The sequence below is a fragment of the Schizosaccharomyces cryophilus genome (assembly GCF_000004155.1).
Source record: "Schizosaccharomyces cryophilus OY26 unplaced genomic scaffold supercont4.4, whole genome shotgun sequence".
In the NCBI taxonomy this organism is placed as follows: Eukaryota; Fungi; Ascomycota; class Schizosaccharomycetes; order Schizosaccharomycetales; family Schizosaccharomycetaceae; genus Schizosaccharomyces; species Schizosaccharomyces cryophilus.
In genome coordinates, this window is record NW_013185627.1 from 431,737 (window position 1) to 451,324 (window position 19,588).

At 39.0% G+C, this 19,588-nt stretch overlaps 8 protein-coding genes and 1 non-coding gene across 9 annotated transcripts; 4 read left to right on the forward strand and 5 right to left on the reverse strand.

Annotated features, from left to right (window-relative positions):
* Nucleotides 1-96: 96 nt before the first annotated feature.
* On the reverse strand, nucleotides 97-1,722 carry SPOG_02407 (DNA-directed RNA polymerase III complex subunit Rpc53). The gene has a single exon (XM_013168348.1). It carries the CDS (start codon nucleotides 1,346-1,348, stop codon nucleotides 344-346), a length of 1,005 nt encoding a protein of 334 aa, XP_013023802.1. The 5' UTR covers nucleotides 1,349-1,722; the 3' UTR covers nucleotides 97-343.
* A 510-nt stretch (nucleotides 1,723-2,232) lies between these two features.
* Nucleotides 2,233-2,327, reverse strand: SPOG_16270. Its single transcript has one exon. It is a non-coding gene; the product is annotated as a tRNA-Ser (tRNA).
* A 379-nt stretch (nucleotides 2,328-2,706) lies between these two features.
* SPOG_02408 (CCR4-Not complex CAF1 family ribonuclease subunit Caf1) lies at nucleotides 2,707-4,234 on the forward strand. The gene has a single exon (XM_013168349.1). It carries the CDS (start codon nucleotides 2,822-2,824, stop codon nucleotides 3,809-3,811), a length of 990 nt encoding a protein of 329 aa, XP_013023803.1. The 5' UTR covers nucleotides 2,707-2,821; the 3' UTR covers nucleotides 3,812-4,234.
* A 233-nt stretch (nucleotides 4,235-4,467) lies between these two features.
* Nucleotides 4,468-6,476, forward strand: SPOG_02409 (notchless-like protein). Its single transcript, XM_013168350.1, has 4 exons — nucleotides 4,468-4,734; nucleotides 4,786-5,181; nucleotides 5,243-5,539; nucleotides 5,594-6,476. Exons 1-4 carry the CDS (start codon nucleotides 4,531-4,533, stop codon nucleotides 6,203-6,205), a joined length of 1,509 nt encoding a protein of 502 aa, XP_013023804.1. The 5' UTR covers nucleotides 4,468-4,530; the 3' UTR covers nucleotides 6,206-6,476.
* Nucleotides 6,350-9,232, reverse strand: SPOG_02410 (F-box protein Pof6). The gene is made up of 2 exons (XM_013168351.1): nucleotides 6,830-9,232; nucleotides 6,350-6,777 (listed from the first exon to the last, which is right to left on the reverse strand). Exons 1-2 carry the CDS (start codon nucleotides 9,199-9,201, stop codon nucleotides 6,507-6,509), a joined length of 2,643 nt encoding a protein of 880 aa, XP_013023805.1. The 5' UTR covers nucleotides 9,202-9,232; the 3' UTR covers nucleotides 6,350-6,506.
* A 210-nt stretch (nucleotides 9,233-9,442) lies between these two features.
* Nucleotides 9,443-13,086, reverse strand: SPOG_02411 (shuttle craft like transcriptional regulator). The gene has a single exon (XM_013168352.1). It carries the CDS (start codon nucleotides 13,044-13,046, stop codon nucleotides 9,741-9,743), a length of 3,306 nt encoding a protein of 1,101 aa, XP_013023806.1. The 5' UTR covers nucleotides 13,047-13,086; the 3' UTR covers nucleotides 9,443-9,740.
* Nucleotides 13,087-13,655: 569 nt separating this feature from the next.
* Nucleotides 13,656-15,011, reverse strand: SPOG_02412 (membrane transporter; the record flags this gene model as incomplete). The annotated part of the gene is made up of 2 exons (XM_013168353.1): nucleotides 13,656-14,440; nucleotides 14,474-15,011. The coding sequence occupies 2 exons, from the start codon at nucleotides 15,009-15,011 to the stop codon at nucleotides 13,656-13,658; spliced, it is 1,323 nt and encodes a 440-aa protein (XP_013023807.1).
* Nucleotides 15,012-15,959: 948 nt separating this feature from the next.
* On the forward strand, nucleotides 15,960-18,239 carry SPOG_02413 (beta-glucosidase Adg3). Its single transcript, XM_013168354.1, has one exon. The coding sequence runs from the start codon at nucleotides 16,182-16,184 to the stop codon at nucleotides 17,922-17,924; it is 1,743 nt and encodes a 580-aa protein (XP_013023808.1). The 5' UTR covers nucleotides 15,960-16,181; the 3' UTR covers nucleotides 17,925-18,239.
* An 82-nt stretch (nucleotides 18,240-18,321) lies between these two features.
* On the forward strand, nucleotides 18,322-19,554 carry SPOG_02414 (40S ribosomal protein S0A). Its single transcript, XM_013168355.1, has one exon. It carries the CDS (start codon nucleotides 18,562-18,564, stop codon nucleotides 19,438-19,440), a length of 879 nt encoding a protein of 292 aa, XP_013023809.1. The 5' UTR covers nucleotides 18,322-18,561; the 3' UTR covers nucleotides 19,441-19,554.
* The last annotated feature ends 34 nt before the right edge of the window (nucleotides 19,555-19,588 follow it).

Sequence of the window (19,588 nt, forward strand, 5' to 3'; positions counted from 1 at the left end):
TGATTGACAATATACTACACACATGGGGAGTTTTAACAGAGTTATTGAGATTGATTCACAACTGGTTAGTCAACAAACTTTACGCTTCATCACATTTGGCAAATCACTCTGTTAACTTTTTCATTGCTATATCTATTGTACATTTTATAAAAGCATCTTGCAAAGATTATGTAGCTTATATATCAATTCTATAAAAGATTCAAATTCTTCTAATGGAAGCATGAATGTAAGTCGATTCACGCTATCTTAAATTATCGCAAAAACCTTTATAACCAAGAAAAAACCCCAGTTTCATTATCAAACCATTTCATAGACATTCAGCACGATGGCTCTTCTTCAATTTTTAAAAATTAGGACTGACCACCATTCTTCGTTGAAATGTACCAAGATTCCACATACGCTTTGATTCATAATCAAGTGCTGCAACTTCTTGAAGAAATAGACACTCTGAACCGGACTGAACTATAAAGTCGACACCACCCATGTCCATAACAGTTTTTCCAGACTGGTGAACTCGCATTACGCCAATTTGACCAGCAGGAGGTTGAAAGCCAGGAAGTGGTAAAGAAGTCAAACCGTCCCGATAAGTTTCCTTTTTCTTAGCTTCACTATCACCTGTGGTTTGAGGAACCTTTTGCTGAGTATCCGGTTCCTCTTTGACTTTAGCTGATTCTTCAGGCCATATGGGATCAATGTCTGCTTGACCAAGGAACTCTGGAAGTTTGTCAGGGAACTGAAGCAAAACGATCTGATCGTTACCTTCGGTTTCTTCTCCTTGCTGTGACAAACCCAAATCTTGAGCAAGTGTTTGTAAATCAAATGCGAGCTTCTCTTGCTCTTCCTCTTCTTTATCCACGACAACAGCTTGAATTGCACTTTCAGCATGATGCTTCAAAACCTCATCAGCTGATTCAGGGAGCGTCCGATCTGAGATAACAGGAACAAGCATATCAGATCCTTCTAAATTGATAGCACCCTCTTCTTGACCCGACAGCGCTCTGAGTTTTTGTATGTTGACCATGTCTCGAGTATGACCATCCTCATCATCTCCAGCAGCGGCAGCCAGCTTTGACAAAGTATCTTCTTTACTTTCCAATTTTACACCTGCGGCAGAGGGTGGAGGGATGTATGCAGAGCCGGCTGGACGACCCCCAGAAGAAGAAGCGTTGGGACCAAGCGCAAAAGGACCAGAGGCAGTTAAGTTTAGCTCAGGCTTTGGTCTCTGTTTTTTCCATTGTTGCTGGGATTCCACATTGTATTCAACCTTGACCCGACTATCGACTTCCTTTTCCTCCGTACTGGGACCAGCTTTTCTTCGAGGAACAAACTTGGGCGTGAATTTTCTCATAATTGAAAATGTGAGAGAAATCTTTTATGACCTAATTATATTATACAAATTTTGCGCTCAACCAAACTGAAGGGACGTGATATGAATGATGCAGAAGGCAAAACAAATATATATGTATATATAAGCAAAAGTGAATCCTTCGTTTAAGCCAATTCCACTTTTATATTTGTAAGATGATAAAATTAATAAAGATATTTCAAAGAAACAGAAACTTCGAGTTATTTATAAATCTACCTAGCACTTTTTCAATGTGTGTTGGAGTTTTACTTTCGATCCTCGAGCATTCCTCAAATGCACTTTACAATTCTCAAATGGTTTAATTTTCCAATCAAGAAATTAAAGTTATTTTTTTCTCTTCAATGCTTCTTCCTTAATGATGGCTTTTGGTAACTTTTTTTCTGGTGTAAGCGTGGATCATCGATCGCGGTAGCATTGCTACCCAGTGAGAAGCATGTTTGTTTACAAACAATTACATTAAAAATGGATGTAGAAGAACTCCTTGAGGAACCTAGATATGCCGTAGTTTCTAATACTTTATAATTTTATTCTCCTTTTTTTTCCTTTTATTTTCTTCTTAAATCCAAAAACCTGTACAAAGAAAGATCAAAATTATTTTTTTAGCGAACGTTTTCCTTCATAAGAGGTTCAAGACAACTCAAATTTCGGTTTCGTCCATTGTTTCCTGAACTGTAAAAAAAAAAAAAAAAAGTGAATGCTTAATTATGCGAAAAAGATCCACGCAAAAAGTCAAGAAACCAAACAAGAGACTGACCTTTTTCAGTCCTTCTTTCGATCCTGGGAACAAACCCTTTCTGTACAAGATTTTCGTAATAAAATAAAAATAGAAACCAAACCTCCTTGAGGAGGCAAAAAAATTTAATTGACGACAACGGCAGGATTCGAACCTGCGCTCCCAAAGGGAATCCGCTGGGCTACTTAATAGCAGGCGAACGCCTTAAAACCACTCGGCCACGTTGTCTTGTTACATACCGCTAACAATTATACAGATTTATAGGGTTATTTGCATACAGAAACGAATATTCTCTGCATAGAAACTTGAATGAAAGTTAGTTCCCTTGTGAACGCTCAATATTTAGAAAAGATCTTCTTGAAGCAGCCAGGAAGTTCGTTTCGCTTACAGCGTTGGGGATTAATGATCGTCTGCATATTTTGTAAGTAACTGTATAACCGCTCTAAGTCCTTCATATTTTAATAGAAACCATCAAAAAGAACTCAATGTGTCTTTTCAAACGAAAAAAGGCTCTTCTAATCTTTTTTAGGTGGTTTGTTTATTGAATAGTGTTTTTCCTTCTGTCTCGTTGAAGTTGCTTCTCCTTCCTTAAAACAACAGATGTTTATTTGTTACTTAAGTGTTCACTCTCACTTTGATGCGAAAAACAACACCAAGCAACAACCGAAATTCATAAAACTCCTGGATTTGTCTATATCTTTATAAAATTCAGTAGAAAAAAAATGGATACTGGGAATGCATCGTATCCTCCTTTAGGAATGAACTCCGTGGCTTCGCAAATCGCACCAATTCGAGACGTATGGGCAACGAACCTGGAACAAGAAATGACTTTAATCATGAATTTGGTCACCCGTTATCCGGTAATATCTATGGATACAGAATTTCCAGGAGTCGTAGCCCGGCCTTTGGGAATTTTTAAGAGCAGCGGAGATTACCATTATCAAACGCTGCGGGCGAACGTGGACACTCTAAAAATCATTCAAATCGGACTAGCCGTGAGTGATGAGGATGGAAATGTTCCCCCAGAAGCATTCACTTGGCAATTCAACTTTAAATTTAATCTACAGGAAGATATGTATGCTCCAGAAAGTATCGAGCTTCTCACGAAGAGTGGAATTGATTTCAAAAAGCACCAAGAAGCAGGAATTAACCCTGCTGATTTTGCTGAGTTACTCATTGGAAGTGGTCTTGTCCTTCAGGAAGATATCACTTGGGTTACCTTTCACAGTGGTTATGACTTTGCATATTTGTTGAAGGCCATGACCCAGTTATCTTTACCTAGTGAGTATGAAGATTTTTACAAAATTTTATGTATATACTTTCCTAAAACCTATGACATTAAATATATTTTGAAGTCTCTTCTCAATAGTTCCAAAGGACTTCAGGATATTGCTGATGATTTACAAATCCATCGCATAGGCCCTCAGCACCAAGCCGGTAGCGATGCTCTGCTTACCTCTAGAATTTTCTTCGAAATTCGCTCCCGGTATTTTGATGGCAATATCGACAGTCGAATGCAAAATCAGCTGTATGGTTTAGGCACATCTGGCAGTTCTTTGTGGATGAATACCCCTAAACCTCAATTTCGCGATTTGCCAGGAGCTCAGCCCAGTCCTAAGCCCACAGCTCCTAGTATCTCTTCTGCATTTGCCAATCCACCTGCCTCGGTTTCTCTTAATTCTACTTTCCGCTTTCCTCCTCGGGTCATTTAGAATTCTACCTCCTTTCATCTTTCTGCCATTGTTTTACCCTTTATCCATGAACTATTTAATTCTTTTGCTTTTTTGAATTTCAAAAAGTATATTGTTAGCGTTCCGTATTCATGCTTTCAATTCCCTTGCCTTCTATTTTAGTCCTTTTCTATTTTTTTTCGCTTACTACCTGCTCGCCTCACACTTCTTCTATTTCCCTTCTTTACCGTTTCCAACGTTTGGCTCTTTTGTCCCAACTATTATTTTCCTCTTTGTTTGCCTCATGATACTTTGTAGATTAGGTCATAGATCGTTTATTCTTTGTGAATTTGAAAGGAACAAGTGGTACTCTACTTTGAACAGCATATTCTATGAAATAATTTTGTTTAATATCCGCTATTAATATAATCCTGCATGTATTGACTTGTGCAAATAGATCCTAAAAATCTTTTCCTTTGCTATAATTTTCTATCATCCTTACGAATTGTAGTTCTAATTGCCAAACTTTCCGTTTGTACATTTAATTATTTTATTGTACAAACAAGAATTTACAACAGAACACGTCTAGTAACCAACTTTCTTATTTTCGCTTGTAGTAAGTTTAAAAGTCTATTTTTATCAATCGCGCTATTCATTCGTCAATCAAATAAAGCTCGCTTCTTGGTTGCTCAAATGTTTGAATTCTCTAAAAAAAACCTGTTACCACAGCCAAATTTCATTTTGCTTAGAAAGGCTGTAAAATGGCGACTTTACTCCCTCCTAAAGGAAAAAAACAAAAACGGGAAGAACAAAACCCTACTCCTTTTGAAATTCCTGAAAAGTTTCCGCTTGTAAATGTTCAATTTCAAGCTTCAGATGGAAGTCATGAACTTCCTTCTCTTTTGGTCCCTGGGAACAGTTCAGCTCGTCAGTTAGATATCCTTTTAAATCAATTACTTGGCTCTGTATGTAATTTAATTAGTTTCAACTTAATTACTAACTGTGTTTAATTTCAGCCTGAGGATCCTGTTCCTTACACTTTTGCTTTAAAACACGACGATGATACTGTGGAGATTCCTGATAATCTTTATACTACCGTGTTCCATAGCGGGCTTATGAAAACCGAAGATAATCTAACCTTGTTATACACCCCTCAAGCAGTTTTCCGAGTTCGCGCAATTACTCGATGTGCAGCTTCAATGAACGGACATGATGGCACCATCATTTCTGCACAGTTTTCTCCAAGCTCTAGCTCTCGTTTGGTTACTGGAAGCGGTGATTGCACAGCCAGACTATGGGATTGTGATACTCAAACCCCAATTTCTACTCTGAAAGGACATCATAATTGGGTTTCTTGTATTTCATGGGCTCCTGATGCTTCCGTTATTGCTACTGGAAGCATGGATAATACAGTATGTGTGATTTTCGTAGTCAATTAAGCGCTTTTTTTCTGCCAGTCTACTAATGTCTTAGATTCGTCTTTGGGAACCCAAGAAAGGTGCTTCTCTTGGTGATGCACTTCGTCGTCATACCAAGCCAATTATGGCTCTTTGTTGGCAACCTCTTCACTTAAGTCCTGACTCTGGACCATATTTACTCGCCTCTGGGTCTAAAGACAATACCATCCGTGTTTGGAACACCAAACTTAGAACCCTAGTTTATACACTCTCTGGTCATACTGCCCCCATCACGTGTGTAAAGTGGGGTGGACAAAACTGGATTTATTCTTCTTCGTATGACAAAACCATTCGTATATGGGATGCAAAGGACGTAAGTAACTATTCTTTATCTTCTTTTCTCTTACTGATATACTAACATATTCAGGGAAAATGTTTGCACATTTTGAAGGGACATGCTGCTCGTGTAAATCATCTTTCTTTGTCTACAGAACATGTTTTGCGCTCGGGCGCTTATGATCATACTGATTTCAAGCCAAAAAACTTCCGCGAGGAACGTGATAAAGCAAAAGAAAGATATGATATTTGTGTAAAACAGTCCGGAGAACGTCTTGTTTCTGCGAGTGATGACTTACAATTAATGTTATGGGATCCTTATAAGACTACTAAGCCTGTTGCTAAAATGCACGGTCACCAGAAAGTTGTAAATTATGCATCGTTTTCTCCCGACGGTCGTCATATAGCAACTGCCAGTTTCGACAGCTCGGTACGATTGTGGGATGCTAAAACAGGGAAATTTCTTGCTACACTACGTGGACATGTTGCTTCTGTGTACCAGTGTGCTTGGTCTACCGATTCCAGATTATTAGTTAGCTCCTCCCAAGACACGACGTTGAAGGTTTGGGACATCCGTACGAAAAAGTTGAAGTTTGATTTACCAGGTCATCTTGACCAGGTTTTTGCCGTTGATTGGTCTCCTGATGGACAACGGGTAGCCTCTGGAGGTGCTGACAAAGCTGTACGGATATGGACTCACTAAAAAAATAAATAGGGTACAAAGTGTCAATCTTTAGTTTCGCTAATTAATTAAGGGATTTTTGGACATAGTTTTTAGAAAAGTAATGATAAAGGTTATTATCATTGGCTTAAACTGTTTTAATACTACATTTATGCAGACTGGCTTACCATCTCATGTTCGCTTTTGAAAGGGAGACCAAGAAATATTTAAAACAAGTTCACATTATATATAAATTATGCATAGATATAGTACTATAACATATAATTAATCTCATAAACAATCGTTACTGAAAGTACTAGTTACCAAAAGTCATAAATTCAAATCACATAATGCAGCAAGCCAATCCATGAATCACCTTGTCAACTTGATACTTTATGCTAAGCCAATCAATTCGGCAATGAATCATTTCGTAAACTTCTTCTGTGTGGAATGCAGTAGAAAAACGAGTATTATCAGTAGCCAGTTTTCCAATTTCTTCAGCATTCTTACCGTCGATAATGAATAGATGTGCAATTTCTTTTAATGCTTTGAAATAAGGCAATATGGTACGCTGTTTCAGTGAAACTACAAATTCGTAATACATGTTTAGATCACTTGTATCATGTTAGCAGATCTTGTCAAAAATAAATAAGAATACCGACTTACCTCAGTAGCATCAAGCCTCCTTCAACAGTAAATTTACGTTGCTTTATGTAACGGGTCAATGAATTGAATAGACGCATTCCTACTTCTTTGTAGAAGACGTCCAAGATCTCATGATCCGTACAGCCCACTAAAAGCCTCATATGCGAACGCAAAAATTGAGTGATGCTTTTTGCTGCCACCGAAGGTTCAACCATCGTATTTGTGATACCGACAGACTGAGGACAAAAATAATTGATAGGGGTCTTCGATTCCAGCAAAAAGTCTACATGTTCAATAATGACATCGATTCCCTTATGTAGACCATATGCAGCTCTTTCATCCAAAAGTTGTTCGAATTTTTTCTTTTCGGCAATTGCTGGATCAAACATGTCATCTCGAACGCATATAGAACTCATCTCTTCATTATAGAAAGTGTCCATCATTTGTTGAATCAAATCCCCGACGTTTATGAGTTCGAGGAATTTTACAATAGGTTCAACAGTATTATTAGCAAAGTCTTTTCTAGGATCAAATAATGACAAGTGCTCAATAGCTCGGTCAAACCCATGTTTAAGATGCCCTTGACCCAATTGCCTCAGTAGTTGAACGAAGAGATCCTTCTGCAAGCCTTGAATATCTTCGTCTTGGCTGTTTGAAATCCCGAGAAAAATTTTGGTTCGAGCGAGGCTAATTTTACATAAGTGCACAATTTTCAAAGCAAGTTCTAAACTGAACATGCTACTTATACCTTCCAATTTTGAATCCAAAACAGCGGCTTGAGCCGCCAATTCCGTAGTAGGAAGATGGGATAATTGATCTTGCGAAACATAAACATTTGCTGGCACAAATCTTGAGGCATCCAAATTCTCTAAACCATCGTATGAATCGGCATCATCAGAAAGTCGTACTCGATGAGTTAAGTTTGCTTGCTCATTATTCTCGGAAGGAAAAGAAAATAAAGAAACAGGAAGCAACATGACGTTCTTGAATGTTTCCAAGAAATTATTCTTTGCAGTATTTTGACCAACGTTTCTAAAAAAGAAAGATTCAGTAGCACCTTCCTTTTCTTGAATGGACATGTCCCACTGATCAACCACAGACTGTGCGACAACCTTGAAATTATGCAGCTCCTGGGAAATATAAATATCGACTTGAGATTGAAAGATAGTGTCTACAAGCAGAGGACCATTATGAATAGTAAACAAGCGCTTACATAAACGATAAAGACCAGAAATAAAGATCAAATATAACTCAACTTCCTCATCACCTATGTGTTCAACAGCCGATGAAACATAATTCTTAAGGCAATTCCCAACGCTTTCTCTTGCATACGGGATCTCAACGAGCTCAGGGACTGGAAAAGATGCTGAGGTAAAGGTATATTCAGACGTTAGTAACTTGATTGTTTCGTCTATTACATTTTCGAGGATTCCCCATTGAATGTGTGAACCCTCATTGTCGGAATTAGTAACGAAGAGACTGTATGGGTCAAACTGAAAGTATGATTGTAAATATTCTGTCTGCTTCGACAAGTACAATTGAATATATACATTGGGCGCTGAAAATTTATGCAATACATGAGAAAATTGGCTAACGAGCTCTAAATTTCGCGAATCAATACCGAGCGCCAATTCATCTAAGCATGCTTGCTCAAACAAAACGGCCATATCCAAAATTGCATTCTGCATAGATGAGTCAAACCATCCGTACGGTTTTGAGTTACCGAATCGCAGTAGAAGCTTTAAAACAACAGCTTGTTCTTCCGGCGTTTGGAAGGCAGAAAATGCGATAGGATCTAGTGTATTACTTGCATAGGCCAAATTTCGATATATTGGAGCCAGCGTTCTCCAGACACGAATATAATCTAGACGCGCTAGTTCGATCCTGTGACTTACTTTGTCAAATACATGTATCACATCCTCTCTACCTTGTTCTGAATAATAATCTATCGCCGACGGTAAAGATGTTTCGCTTTCCGGTAGTGTTTCTAGCAAAGAATGTGGTAATGTTCCAATCGATCTTTCGATAGCAATGTAACTAGAAGTACTTTCTCCTTGTGAGCTCTTATTCTTTTCATTGACGCTCGATACTCCTTCACTGGACACTCCTTCACTCCGAGATTCTAAATATAACGATTTCGATAATGCGGTATCCCATGCCCCCATCAATAATAACTTTTTGATATAGATGGTGTTCGAACGACACAATTCGTAAAATTTCTTACATACTAAATGACAATTACACAGGTCTATAGTACCAACAAGCGAGAAAATTCGCAAATAAATGTTAATTGTTAGCTTTCCGTACAGGGCACCTGTTTGGTGTATTTGGCGACTTAAAAGCTTTTTACGTAATTTCCTTAACGCATTTTCACGAGCTTCAGAACCCTTCATTCATGTATTTTGCTACCGGTCAACATTTATGAATTTGGTGGATTTCTACCTCTTTTCTTTAGATTCTGAAACGTTACATTTCCTTAACCGACTTAAAACAGTCTACTGGGGTTCACTATCCTCTTACAACTGTCACTTAGACTCCTCCAATGTCCCTTCATTGCAATGGTCTATTCATTAAAGGTCAGTAGTGTAGAAAAGAATGAAAGCCAAGTTATACACACAAAACGAAACAGAAATGTCGAGTATTTCGATTGTTTAACTTCAATTTCGACATAAAATGACTTCAATTCAAACACTAAGCAGACTATACCGTTTAACCTCTTAAATAATACATGAAAAATTACCACTAGCAATAAAATAACCCTTCTTTATCTGACATTTTTCCTCTAAAACACCCACATGTCTAGATAATTCATCTAATCATTAAGTATACCTTTAAAGTAGTCCAAACATTTTCCACTCCCCAAAAAGGTGTTTCTCAGTTCGCTTGATAAACTAATCAATAAATAGCAAAGCTTAGCAACAGCCAACTAAGCTTAATTAACATCTTTTTCTAAAGCTGCAAAAGGATTCATAGCACTCAAAGATTGAGAGGGTGTCAGCTTTAGGAACGCCTTCTTCTTTGAACGGATTCGTGGCATGCGAACCTTACTAACGACATTCTCTTCATTAACTTGACAAACATCACAACGATCTGCAATATTTGCAGTCAACAATCTTCGATTTACCAATGGCCGTAATGCAATTAATCGTGAGGATATACTAGTCAAGTCTTGTATATCTATCGGCTTCATAACCACACCATTTTCTACATGGAAAATGGACCAAGTAAAGCTTTGCAAGTCACCTATATCAGCCAAAGCACTTCTTATTTCTTCCTCCAAATTTTCAGATCCCTTTTGAAAATCAGTAACAAGAAGAGCATTATATTCTGCATCATGAGATGACTCAGGAATCTCTTCCTGCACCCCAGACACCGATTTGCTCGTAGCAGATGACGACTCACCATCCAAAGCACTGTCACTTTGCAATGTCATCGTTGGATGCTGCAAATAATAATCTAACGCTTCCGCTAGAAGCACGTTTGGCATCTTCATGATACCTTTATTATAGACAACAACATTACGCTTGGGTTCAGAATCAAATGATTCACTATCTGAACCATACAATTTCGCTAAAGTATGAATAAACAGCCGTTGTTCACGTTGCATTGGGGGAAAGCTGGTACTGGGTTTTCCGCTTTCACATAGTTCACGAAGAGCAGACTGGATCTCCTGCCCAAACTCTCTATTGTTTCGATAATAACTCAATAAACCCTTCGTATATTGTGAAACTTCTTTAGCTCTGCGATCTGGGTTGATATTCAACGCCTCTGATAGAACACGTCGACGTTCTTCTCTCGCACAACTAACTGTACAGGGTATTTTATGCTCAGGAGAAGGATTATCAAAACTTGCACCACACGGCGCTCGGCTTTTAATCAACCCGCAAGAGCATACAGCATCCACCGTTGCTCTGCATGGAACCTTTTGATCACATGGAGTTTCGGAATGGCAAGGTAATTCACATGTGTGTTCACAGTATAACCTACGCTTACCGCAAGGCTTTTTGCAAACAGTTTCGCACTCACCTTCGGGATGGCACGTCTTCTCACACCTGTGAATTCCGCAACCCAACAATTTCCCACAAACCGAACCGCAACGAACGTTTCCCTTCGAGCACGGTTGATTTTCCATTAGACGTTTACCACAAAGGCAGTACTTTTTCAAAAGATAAGGACATAAGGGGCAGGGTTCCGAAGGTGGATGACAGTTATGTTTTACCTGAGGATGTCCACATGGTTTCGGTAAAGTACAAAGATAAGGACAACTAGGTATAGGTGTGCCACAAGGGATAGGAGGATACAACTTTGTACGTCCACAAGCACAGGTAAGTTCTTCAAAAGAAGCTTCCAAGCATCGAGGACAAGGGCCACGATGGCACATATGTTGGCAAAAATGATTTCCACATCCCAACTTTTTATTGCAAGAACGCAAACATATATGTTCTTCTTCAAATTCTTCGGTAAGCAAGTGAAAACGAAGCAAAGCACCTTTCGGACGTAAAGCCAACCGAGCTTGCGCTTTGGGATAACCGCTACAACACTTCTTATTACATTGATGTCGTCCACAACTAAGTAATACATTACAAAGCCGCTCGCAAGTTGGCAAATATCCATTTTGAAGTTCTTCGCAGGGAACTTGCACAGGATTGAACTTACACCTGCATGGAACAGTAACAACTTCTTGACAAGAGCTACAAGGACCTGGATGACAATTCTGTTTACATTGATGCCCACAAGGTAATTGCTTCAAACAAATGTTGCCACATGTTGGAATAGGATCTTCACATGTAGCACGCTGATGGCCTTTCAATAGATCAGCAATATTTTTCTTTCCACAGAAACACCTTGTTACGACATTTGGAGATAAAGGACATCGTTCAAGAGCTTTTGATCGAGGATGACAGACCTTGGAACATCTATGAACACCACAATTAAAAAATTGCTTACAAAGTTCACCGCAGCTATAATAACCCAAAAATTCGGTAACTGCATCATCCATTACCTTAGTGCAAAGAATAGGCTCTGGTAAGACAGAACACGTGTAAGTTTTTGAATGAGTACCACAATAGCAGCTTCCAAGAATAGGCTCGTGACATGCACCACATAAACCTGCATGACAACGCTGTTTACAAGTATGCTTACCACACGGTAAAACTTCATCACAAATATTATCACATCTGAAACACTCCTGGGGAGCTCTAGACTTTCCTGAACAACGAGTGATTTTACTTTCCTTACCGCACAGACAAAACTGTTCAACAGTGGCAGTGCAAGGAGGACAAGGTCCAGGATGGCAAAGTAATGGACACGGATGTACACAATCTTGACCTCGAGTTTTACCACAGGGTTCCCCACAAGAATGAGGTGTCAAGCCTTTAACAAATTCAGGTTCATCTTGCTTACCGCACCAGCATGTATATTGAAGAGATTTTTCTTTTTGTGAAGTTTGACAGGAAGGACAGCGCCAAACAGGCTCATTCCTTTGTTCAATAGAATTTTTCATCCATTTTCTTGTACACTTCAAATGAAACACATGGAAACAGGTTGAACAGGTCCAAACAGGAGTGCTTGGTCTCACAATATCAGTACAAACACTGCATTCGTAAAGCATTTTTTTCATCTCGATAATCATTCTCGAAGTCATATCAAGCTTAGAGAGATCGATATTCTCTTTTAACTTTTTTGACCCTTCTTTCTTTTTTCCTTTAGAAGCTCTTGATGCCTCTTTAGACTTTTCGGCTTCATTTTGCTTTTCTGCATTCTTACTGTTAGATTCTTTCCTGTCTTTCTTGGTAGACTTATTATCGGTAGTATGTTTGGTGGAAACGTCGTCGACCTTCTTCCTTGGTGAAGGCTTCCCTTGATTTCTATCGTGATTCGTCTTATTCTTATTTCTATCCTTGTTCTTTTTGGATTTATGTTCCTCTTTCTCTGAATTCAAGGGCTTCGCGTTTGCCTCATTGGTAGTTAAACGGTTTCCAGATGAAGATTCCGTTACCAGACCGATGCCCGGAACGAAACTAGGGGCATCGGCTGACAAAGAGGCTGCTAAAGATACCTTTTGTGAGCTAGGAGGATCACTACTTAAGGAAGCAGAAGGGTTTCTTGTGCTGTTTTTGTTTACATCATTTGAGCTAGAAGATGCCAATTGAGTCGATGGATTTTTATTCTTTCTAGGAAACCTTCGGCTACCCTTCTTTATTTGATGTGCTTCAGAGGAGTTCTTAGATGTTTCCATCCAGAGTTGAGTATTGTATAAGGACAGATCTACTCGTGGCAAGCTGTGTTGTGTTTTACAGATAAGTAACAATCAAGTAACACAAAACAACCATATCTAAGTAATATATTTATAGTTATCTGAAAAGAAAAAAAGATTAATTATTTTGGGCCCGAATCCCAATTTTTTTTAATTAAAATTATTTTTAAATTAATAGGACCATGCACCTGCATTAAAACACAAATGACACAGAGCTTTTCAAAGTGCTTGAAACCTCGTATCATAAAAAATGTCAAAAAGATACTTCTCAAATCAGAGCTCCGAATTTAAACTGTAATATACCACATTAGGAGTAGCATATAATTAAGCCGAACTATTTCATTTTGGATCTGAGTAGGTTGGTTGTTCCCTAGACGTAACAAAACCAACTGCAAAACAATAATAAATAAACGCGTAAATTCCGTTCACGTAACCGAATCCTACTCAATTTTTGATTTTTAGCAAAGCCATAGATTGCGGCCTCAAAATTTTTGAAAGCAAACTCATTGAAATCCAATTTTTTATAAGCATAAGTCAATGATTTCCACTTTAATGGTAATTAAGTACAAAAATTATCAAAAAGAACGAATATTAAGCAGACTCTTCAGTCTCATCACGGTCACTAAAACAAACCTTGGCTACTATGCTGGCACTGAAGGATAGTATTGACAGGTATGTAGTCGAAGCAATAAAGCCATAACGATCGCGAAAGAATCCAGAGACAATAGGACCGATAATCATTCCAAGGGAGTAGACAATGTTGTAAGCACTAAAGAGCTGTGTATAAGGGCCATTATATCCAAAGAAGGTAGGGTGTTCTAATTCATATTCAGCAACATAACGAGAAGACTGTACAAATCCTGGAGATGATGTGAAAGATAAGACAACCCCATTCAAAGCCAAAAAGATTCCAAACAAGTATACGTTGAAGGTAGAATATGTTCTAGGGATGCACAAAAGGAGTAATGTCGCACCCAGGACAGCGTAGGAAAACATACCAATGGTCCGAGAGCCTCTACGATCTACCATAGAACCGGCCCAAGCTCCACAGAAAAAGTATGGGGTACTCAAAACACCAAACATTAAACCACATTGAAGGGAATTGAAGCCAAAAATCTTCTGCAACTCCAATGGTACGGTAGCATCAAAAGAAGAAAACAAAGATGAATTCACGAAGCTCGTCCAGAATGGACCAATGAGTTGACGATGAGATATAAGTTTATATATAGGCAGAAAGAAAATTTTAACGACTGGATTCGGCGAACTGCTGTTGGTAGCCATAGGATCATCTCTAGGACGTAAAATTGGCTGACTTTCAGGATCATCCTGCAAACCTTTCTTTGCTTCCCTTGGTTCAACCATAAGAACTCGGAGGACTATATCAATGAACAAGATGATGAAGCACATACCAAACGCAGCATAATACCCAAGAGATTCATAGATAATCCCTCCGAAAACAGGGGCGACAATCTCACCAAGCGAAATAAAACCAAAAATTCCACCCATTGTCGACCCAACATGCTCTGGTCCAACCACATCGACTAACAAAGCCAAACCTACTGTCCAAACTACCGCAGCAGACAATCCTTGAAGAACACGAGCTATAATAAGCATAGGCACATTTGTACCTACAGTCAATAGACCAGTTGCAGATGCCAAAAACAAAAGCCCAATCAACATAGGCATTTTTCTACTTAAGAACTTGTCAGCAAGATACCCAATAGGGGAGCTTGCTGTAATGTTTGCAACTGCATAGACAGAAAGAAGCGTACTGATGACAGCTTGAACTTTTTCTGGCGGAACACCAACTCGGTCCACCAACGAAAAAGGAAGAATAGGAGTAATAACACCGTAAAGAAAAAGATCCGTAAACAACGCAATTGCGATTGTCCCTATAATAAAGGGAAGACTACTTCTTCGCTTCACACTAAGTTTCAAGAATTCCATGCTCTTTCCTGACTAAATCTTTATAAAACAATATATTTTCAATCGTTTATTACTGAGCACTTAAATTATCTTCACCAGTTCAAAAATTATTCAATCAATGAGACAATTTTCCTAAATCAAGTCCAACTGAAAAAGAATTCACCCAAGAACCAAAAGAAAAGCCAGTTGTAAGTTTTGGGAGAGGAGAATCGGAAACGATACAGAGAAAAAAAAAACAGAACTACGGGCGCTTTTTTGCTTTTTCTATATTTTTGCTTAGGTTAGAAGCACTGTTCATTGCATTTCTTTTAAAGGTAACATTGTTCTTTCATCATAGTAAATATTGCTTAATACGATGTAAACAAAAGAAGTTCATAGGTAAAGAAACACTCCTTGAACCTCTCTCGTTTTGCTAGAAGAATTAAGTCAAGGCTCCATTATAGGCCTAACTTCTCTAAAGCTCTATTGCGTTGTGTTTACAATCAGTACCTATTTAGACATGAGAATCCAGTTTGAACACTTTGTTTCTTCTTTCAATGGCATGATTTAATGCGTTTTAGATACAAAATTACTTTAACTAGTACCGTTTTTCTTTAAAAGCTCACAGTGCTGCTGTTTTGGAAAACTGATGGATCTCACAGACTGAAAGAACATAATCACCTAAATCACATCGCATGGTATTCTCATCCTACACTAAATTTACTTAAATCTTTTGGTTTATTTCCTCCTTTTACAAGTACTTTACTGTCTGTCTTACTTATACCGGCCGTTGGAAGCATTTTCGGTTCTGCAAACAAGCATAGTTGTGATACTTCAAATTTGAAAGCAGATAATATGTCTGTTTTTTTCCCTTAAAATTTCTAATATTATATAAATAACCGAGATACGGTCAAGTTTTGCAGTCCTTATGCAATAAACTGATTATTATTTACTTACCAACCACCTCAACGATTTTCGTGGTTCTCGTACTCATCATGTAACCTCGTGTATCAAATTTGTGGGTTTTTGAATTGTTTAAATATGGAAGGCTTTATTAGTAAACTTCCTTGTCGTAGGACAGTCTGCGTTTTTTGTTTTTTTATTTTTTTTGCTGGGAGATCTAGGGTCCAAAAAATTGTTTCGTTGGCTTACTGTTGTGTTATTTAATTATTTTTCTTTTGTTATATAGATTTAGACCTTATTCGTTCGTTCATGCTATACAAGTACAAAAACCTACTTTTGCTTCTCTTGACTTGGACGGAATTTAAAGATGTAAGTGCTTTCCCCCATAACCATGGACAAACTGGTCTCCATCATCGCCATCACCATGCAAATCTTAAGCGTGATACCGTGCAGTGTGCTTTTCCACATGCCGAGAAAATGATCGCTGTAACACCAGAAGAGGGGAATGCTGGCTGGGCTATGTCTCCCAATCAGTACTGTACTTCAGATTCTTGGTGCCCATATGCCTGTGAGCCAGGATATTTAATGGCTCAATGGAGCCCTCATGCAACTTCTTACACTTATCCTGAGTCGATGCATGGAGGGCTCTACTGTAATTCCAATGGTAGTGCCGTAAAACCTTTCGAAAACAAGGATTACTGCTATCCCGGATCTGGTAACGTATTTGCAGTTGATGAATCTGGGAACGGTGTTTCTTTTTGCCAGACTGTTCTGCCTGGTAACGAGGCTATGCTTATACCAACTTGGGTCTCTGCTAGTTCAAAGCAAGTATTAGCAGTCCCAGATGCCACCTACTGGGACGGTACTGCTGCCCATTATTATATCAATCCCCCTGGTGTTTCTACAAGCGAGGGCTGTGTATGGGGTTCTTCCGATAAACCCTATGGAAACTGGGCCCCCTACGTAGCTGGTGCCAACATGGATCAAAATAACATTACTTATGTGAAGTTGGGTGCAAATCCCATATATTTGGATGATCCTTACTGGTCTACAATCAAGCCAACCTTCGGATTAAAGGTTGAATGTGAGGGCGATACCTGTTCTGGATTACCATGCTATATGGATCCTCGTGAAAAAGGTGTCCAAGGATGTCCTGATGGGAGCCCTAATGGGGCAGGGGATGCTTGTTTTTGTGTTGTTGGTTTTCAACCAGGAACAACCGCTCGAATCGTCGTGGTCGACTACAGTGATCAATTGAGCTCCTCGTCGGTTTTTGCTTCCAGTACTGCAACTGCAACTACTCCTTCTATATCTACATCAGCAACGGCGTCAAGCACCTTGACTAGTGGTAGCACTTCCTCTTCGTCTATCCCAACTTCTGATACCCAAACGACTTCTCAAAGTTCGTCTTCGATTTTCTCAACCGCTCTTAGAAGCACTGTCAAGCCTAATGCCAGTATAGAGAGAGGTGACTATGATAAAGGGAGTCAATCTTATCTTAAAGGAAACGACGCTTTTTCTTCGGCTGGCGTCCTTTCTGATACTGGCTTCGTAACCGTTGATGCGCCTAGTTCTGGAAACGGTCGAACGATCGATCAGAATAGCGGATCCGTTACATCAGGAAGCAATTCTTTTGTTACCAACTCTATAGTAGCTGGTACGAGTTCTTCTAAAAGCATTCAATCTGATGCCCGCAACAGTGAGTTGTCTACTTCTACCAACGACCCTGTAGTCACAAAAATGACTACAAGTATACTCGAGGGAAGTTCATCCAAAGATCCCAACAAAGAGGGAAAAACTGTTTCCGGATCTGAGATGTCTACTAACAGTGCAGAATCGAACATTTTCCTTACTACGGTAACTTCTTATTCGAATTCTGCATCCCCAGTAGTCCATACAGTCAATGGACAGGAAACGACCTCTACTACGACGGTAGTTGTTCCACATATGCATGCAGAGATACAAACCGTCTTTGATATAACAGTGGCACCTAATGTGGCACATGAGACAGCTTTTGCTACTGTTTTTGAGACAGCAACGCAATATGCTTAACAATACCAATTTTACAGATCAACAGCATATTTACAATCATGATGATTGTTTAATTGTTCTTTGGTATTCTAAAAATTCTGAATAAAAACACAATGCTTATTGTGTTTTCATTGACTTTTTAAATGGCTACAGTTATTGAATGAAGTCAAGCTCTCACACTCCTTAATGATTCCTTTTTTTGTTGGTTTTGCTTTTTGTTACCATTCTTTTCCCAGAAAATGTTTACTAATCAATTGGTCCTCAAAATATAGATACTTGTACTTTTATAATCTAAAATTTAAGGATAGTAATGAATGTTTGGTTTTGAAATACGATTAACTCAATACTTGCAATCAAGACGAAAAAGGTGTTTATACTAACGTTATTTAATTGTTGTCTTTTTACCACAAAGTCAAGGGAAGAATCAAGTTGACTCCAGACGTTTTGGGATGCCATCAAGGATTTAAAGGTAAATAATGACAGATTTTACAACTAAGTCTTAAAGATAAACACATTTCATATAATAACTTGTCTCCATTTCAAGTATTATGCTACATTTCATCTAGGCTTGTTTACGAAAAAAGCAGTCACATTTGTTGGTAGCGTTTAAACAAAAGCATTTGTGATAAGTTCACTCATTTATATAAACGCAAACAACATGGCTGAAGTTACTACCAGACCTTCCGTTTTGAATGCTGCAGAAGAAGACATTAAGCAGCTCCTGGCTGCTAACGCCCATATTGGTTCCAAAAACTTAGAGGTTCGTATGGACCCCTACGTCTGGAAGCGCCGTAGCGATGGCGTCCACATCCTCAACGTTGGTAAGACTTGGGAAAAGTTGGTTTTGGCCGCTCGTATCATCGCCACTGTTGAAAACCCTGCCGACGTTTGTGTCGTTTCTACTCGTGCTTACGGACACCGTGCTGTCTTGAAATTTGCAGCTCATACTGGCGCAACCGCCATTGCTGGTCGTTTCACTCCCGGTAATTTCACTAACTATATTACTCGTACTTACCGCGAACCCCGTTTGATTATTGTCACTGATCCTCGTGCTGATGCTCAAGCAATCAGAGAGGCATCTTTCGTCAACATTCCCGTAATTGCTCTTGCTGATACTGACTCTTGCTTGAATCACATTGATGTTGCTATCCCTACCAATAACAAGGGCCGTAAGTCTATTGGTTTGATTTGGTACTTGTTGGCCCGTGAAGTCCTTCGTCTTCGCGGTACTCTATCCCGTAACACCCCTTGGGAAGTTATGCCCGATCTCTACTTCTATCGTGATCCTGAGGAGGTTGAACGTGAAGAGGAAGCTAAGAAGGCCGTTGCTGCTGAAGCTGAAGCCAATGCTGTTGCTGAGGCTGCTACTGCTGCTGAATTCGATGTTACTGATGCTGCCCAAACCGCTGTTGACCCCTCCGTTTTGGATGCTGCCACAGCCGGTCAAGTTGCTGAAAACACCTGGGACGATTCTGCTAACTGGAACACTACTGGAACAGCTCCTAGTGATTGGGCTGCCTCTGCTCAAATGGCTTAAATTGTTTGCTTGTGTTTTTATATGTAGCATATTTAGATTTGAAGTGTAATGAAAGTTTGGTTGAAACATTAATGAATGCTCATCGATGTATTGTCTGTGCAACTAGTATTACCAAAATCTTTAACGTTTTGCTCATCAATTGTAAGCC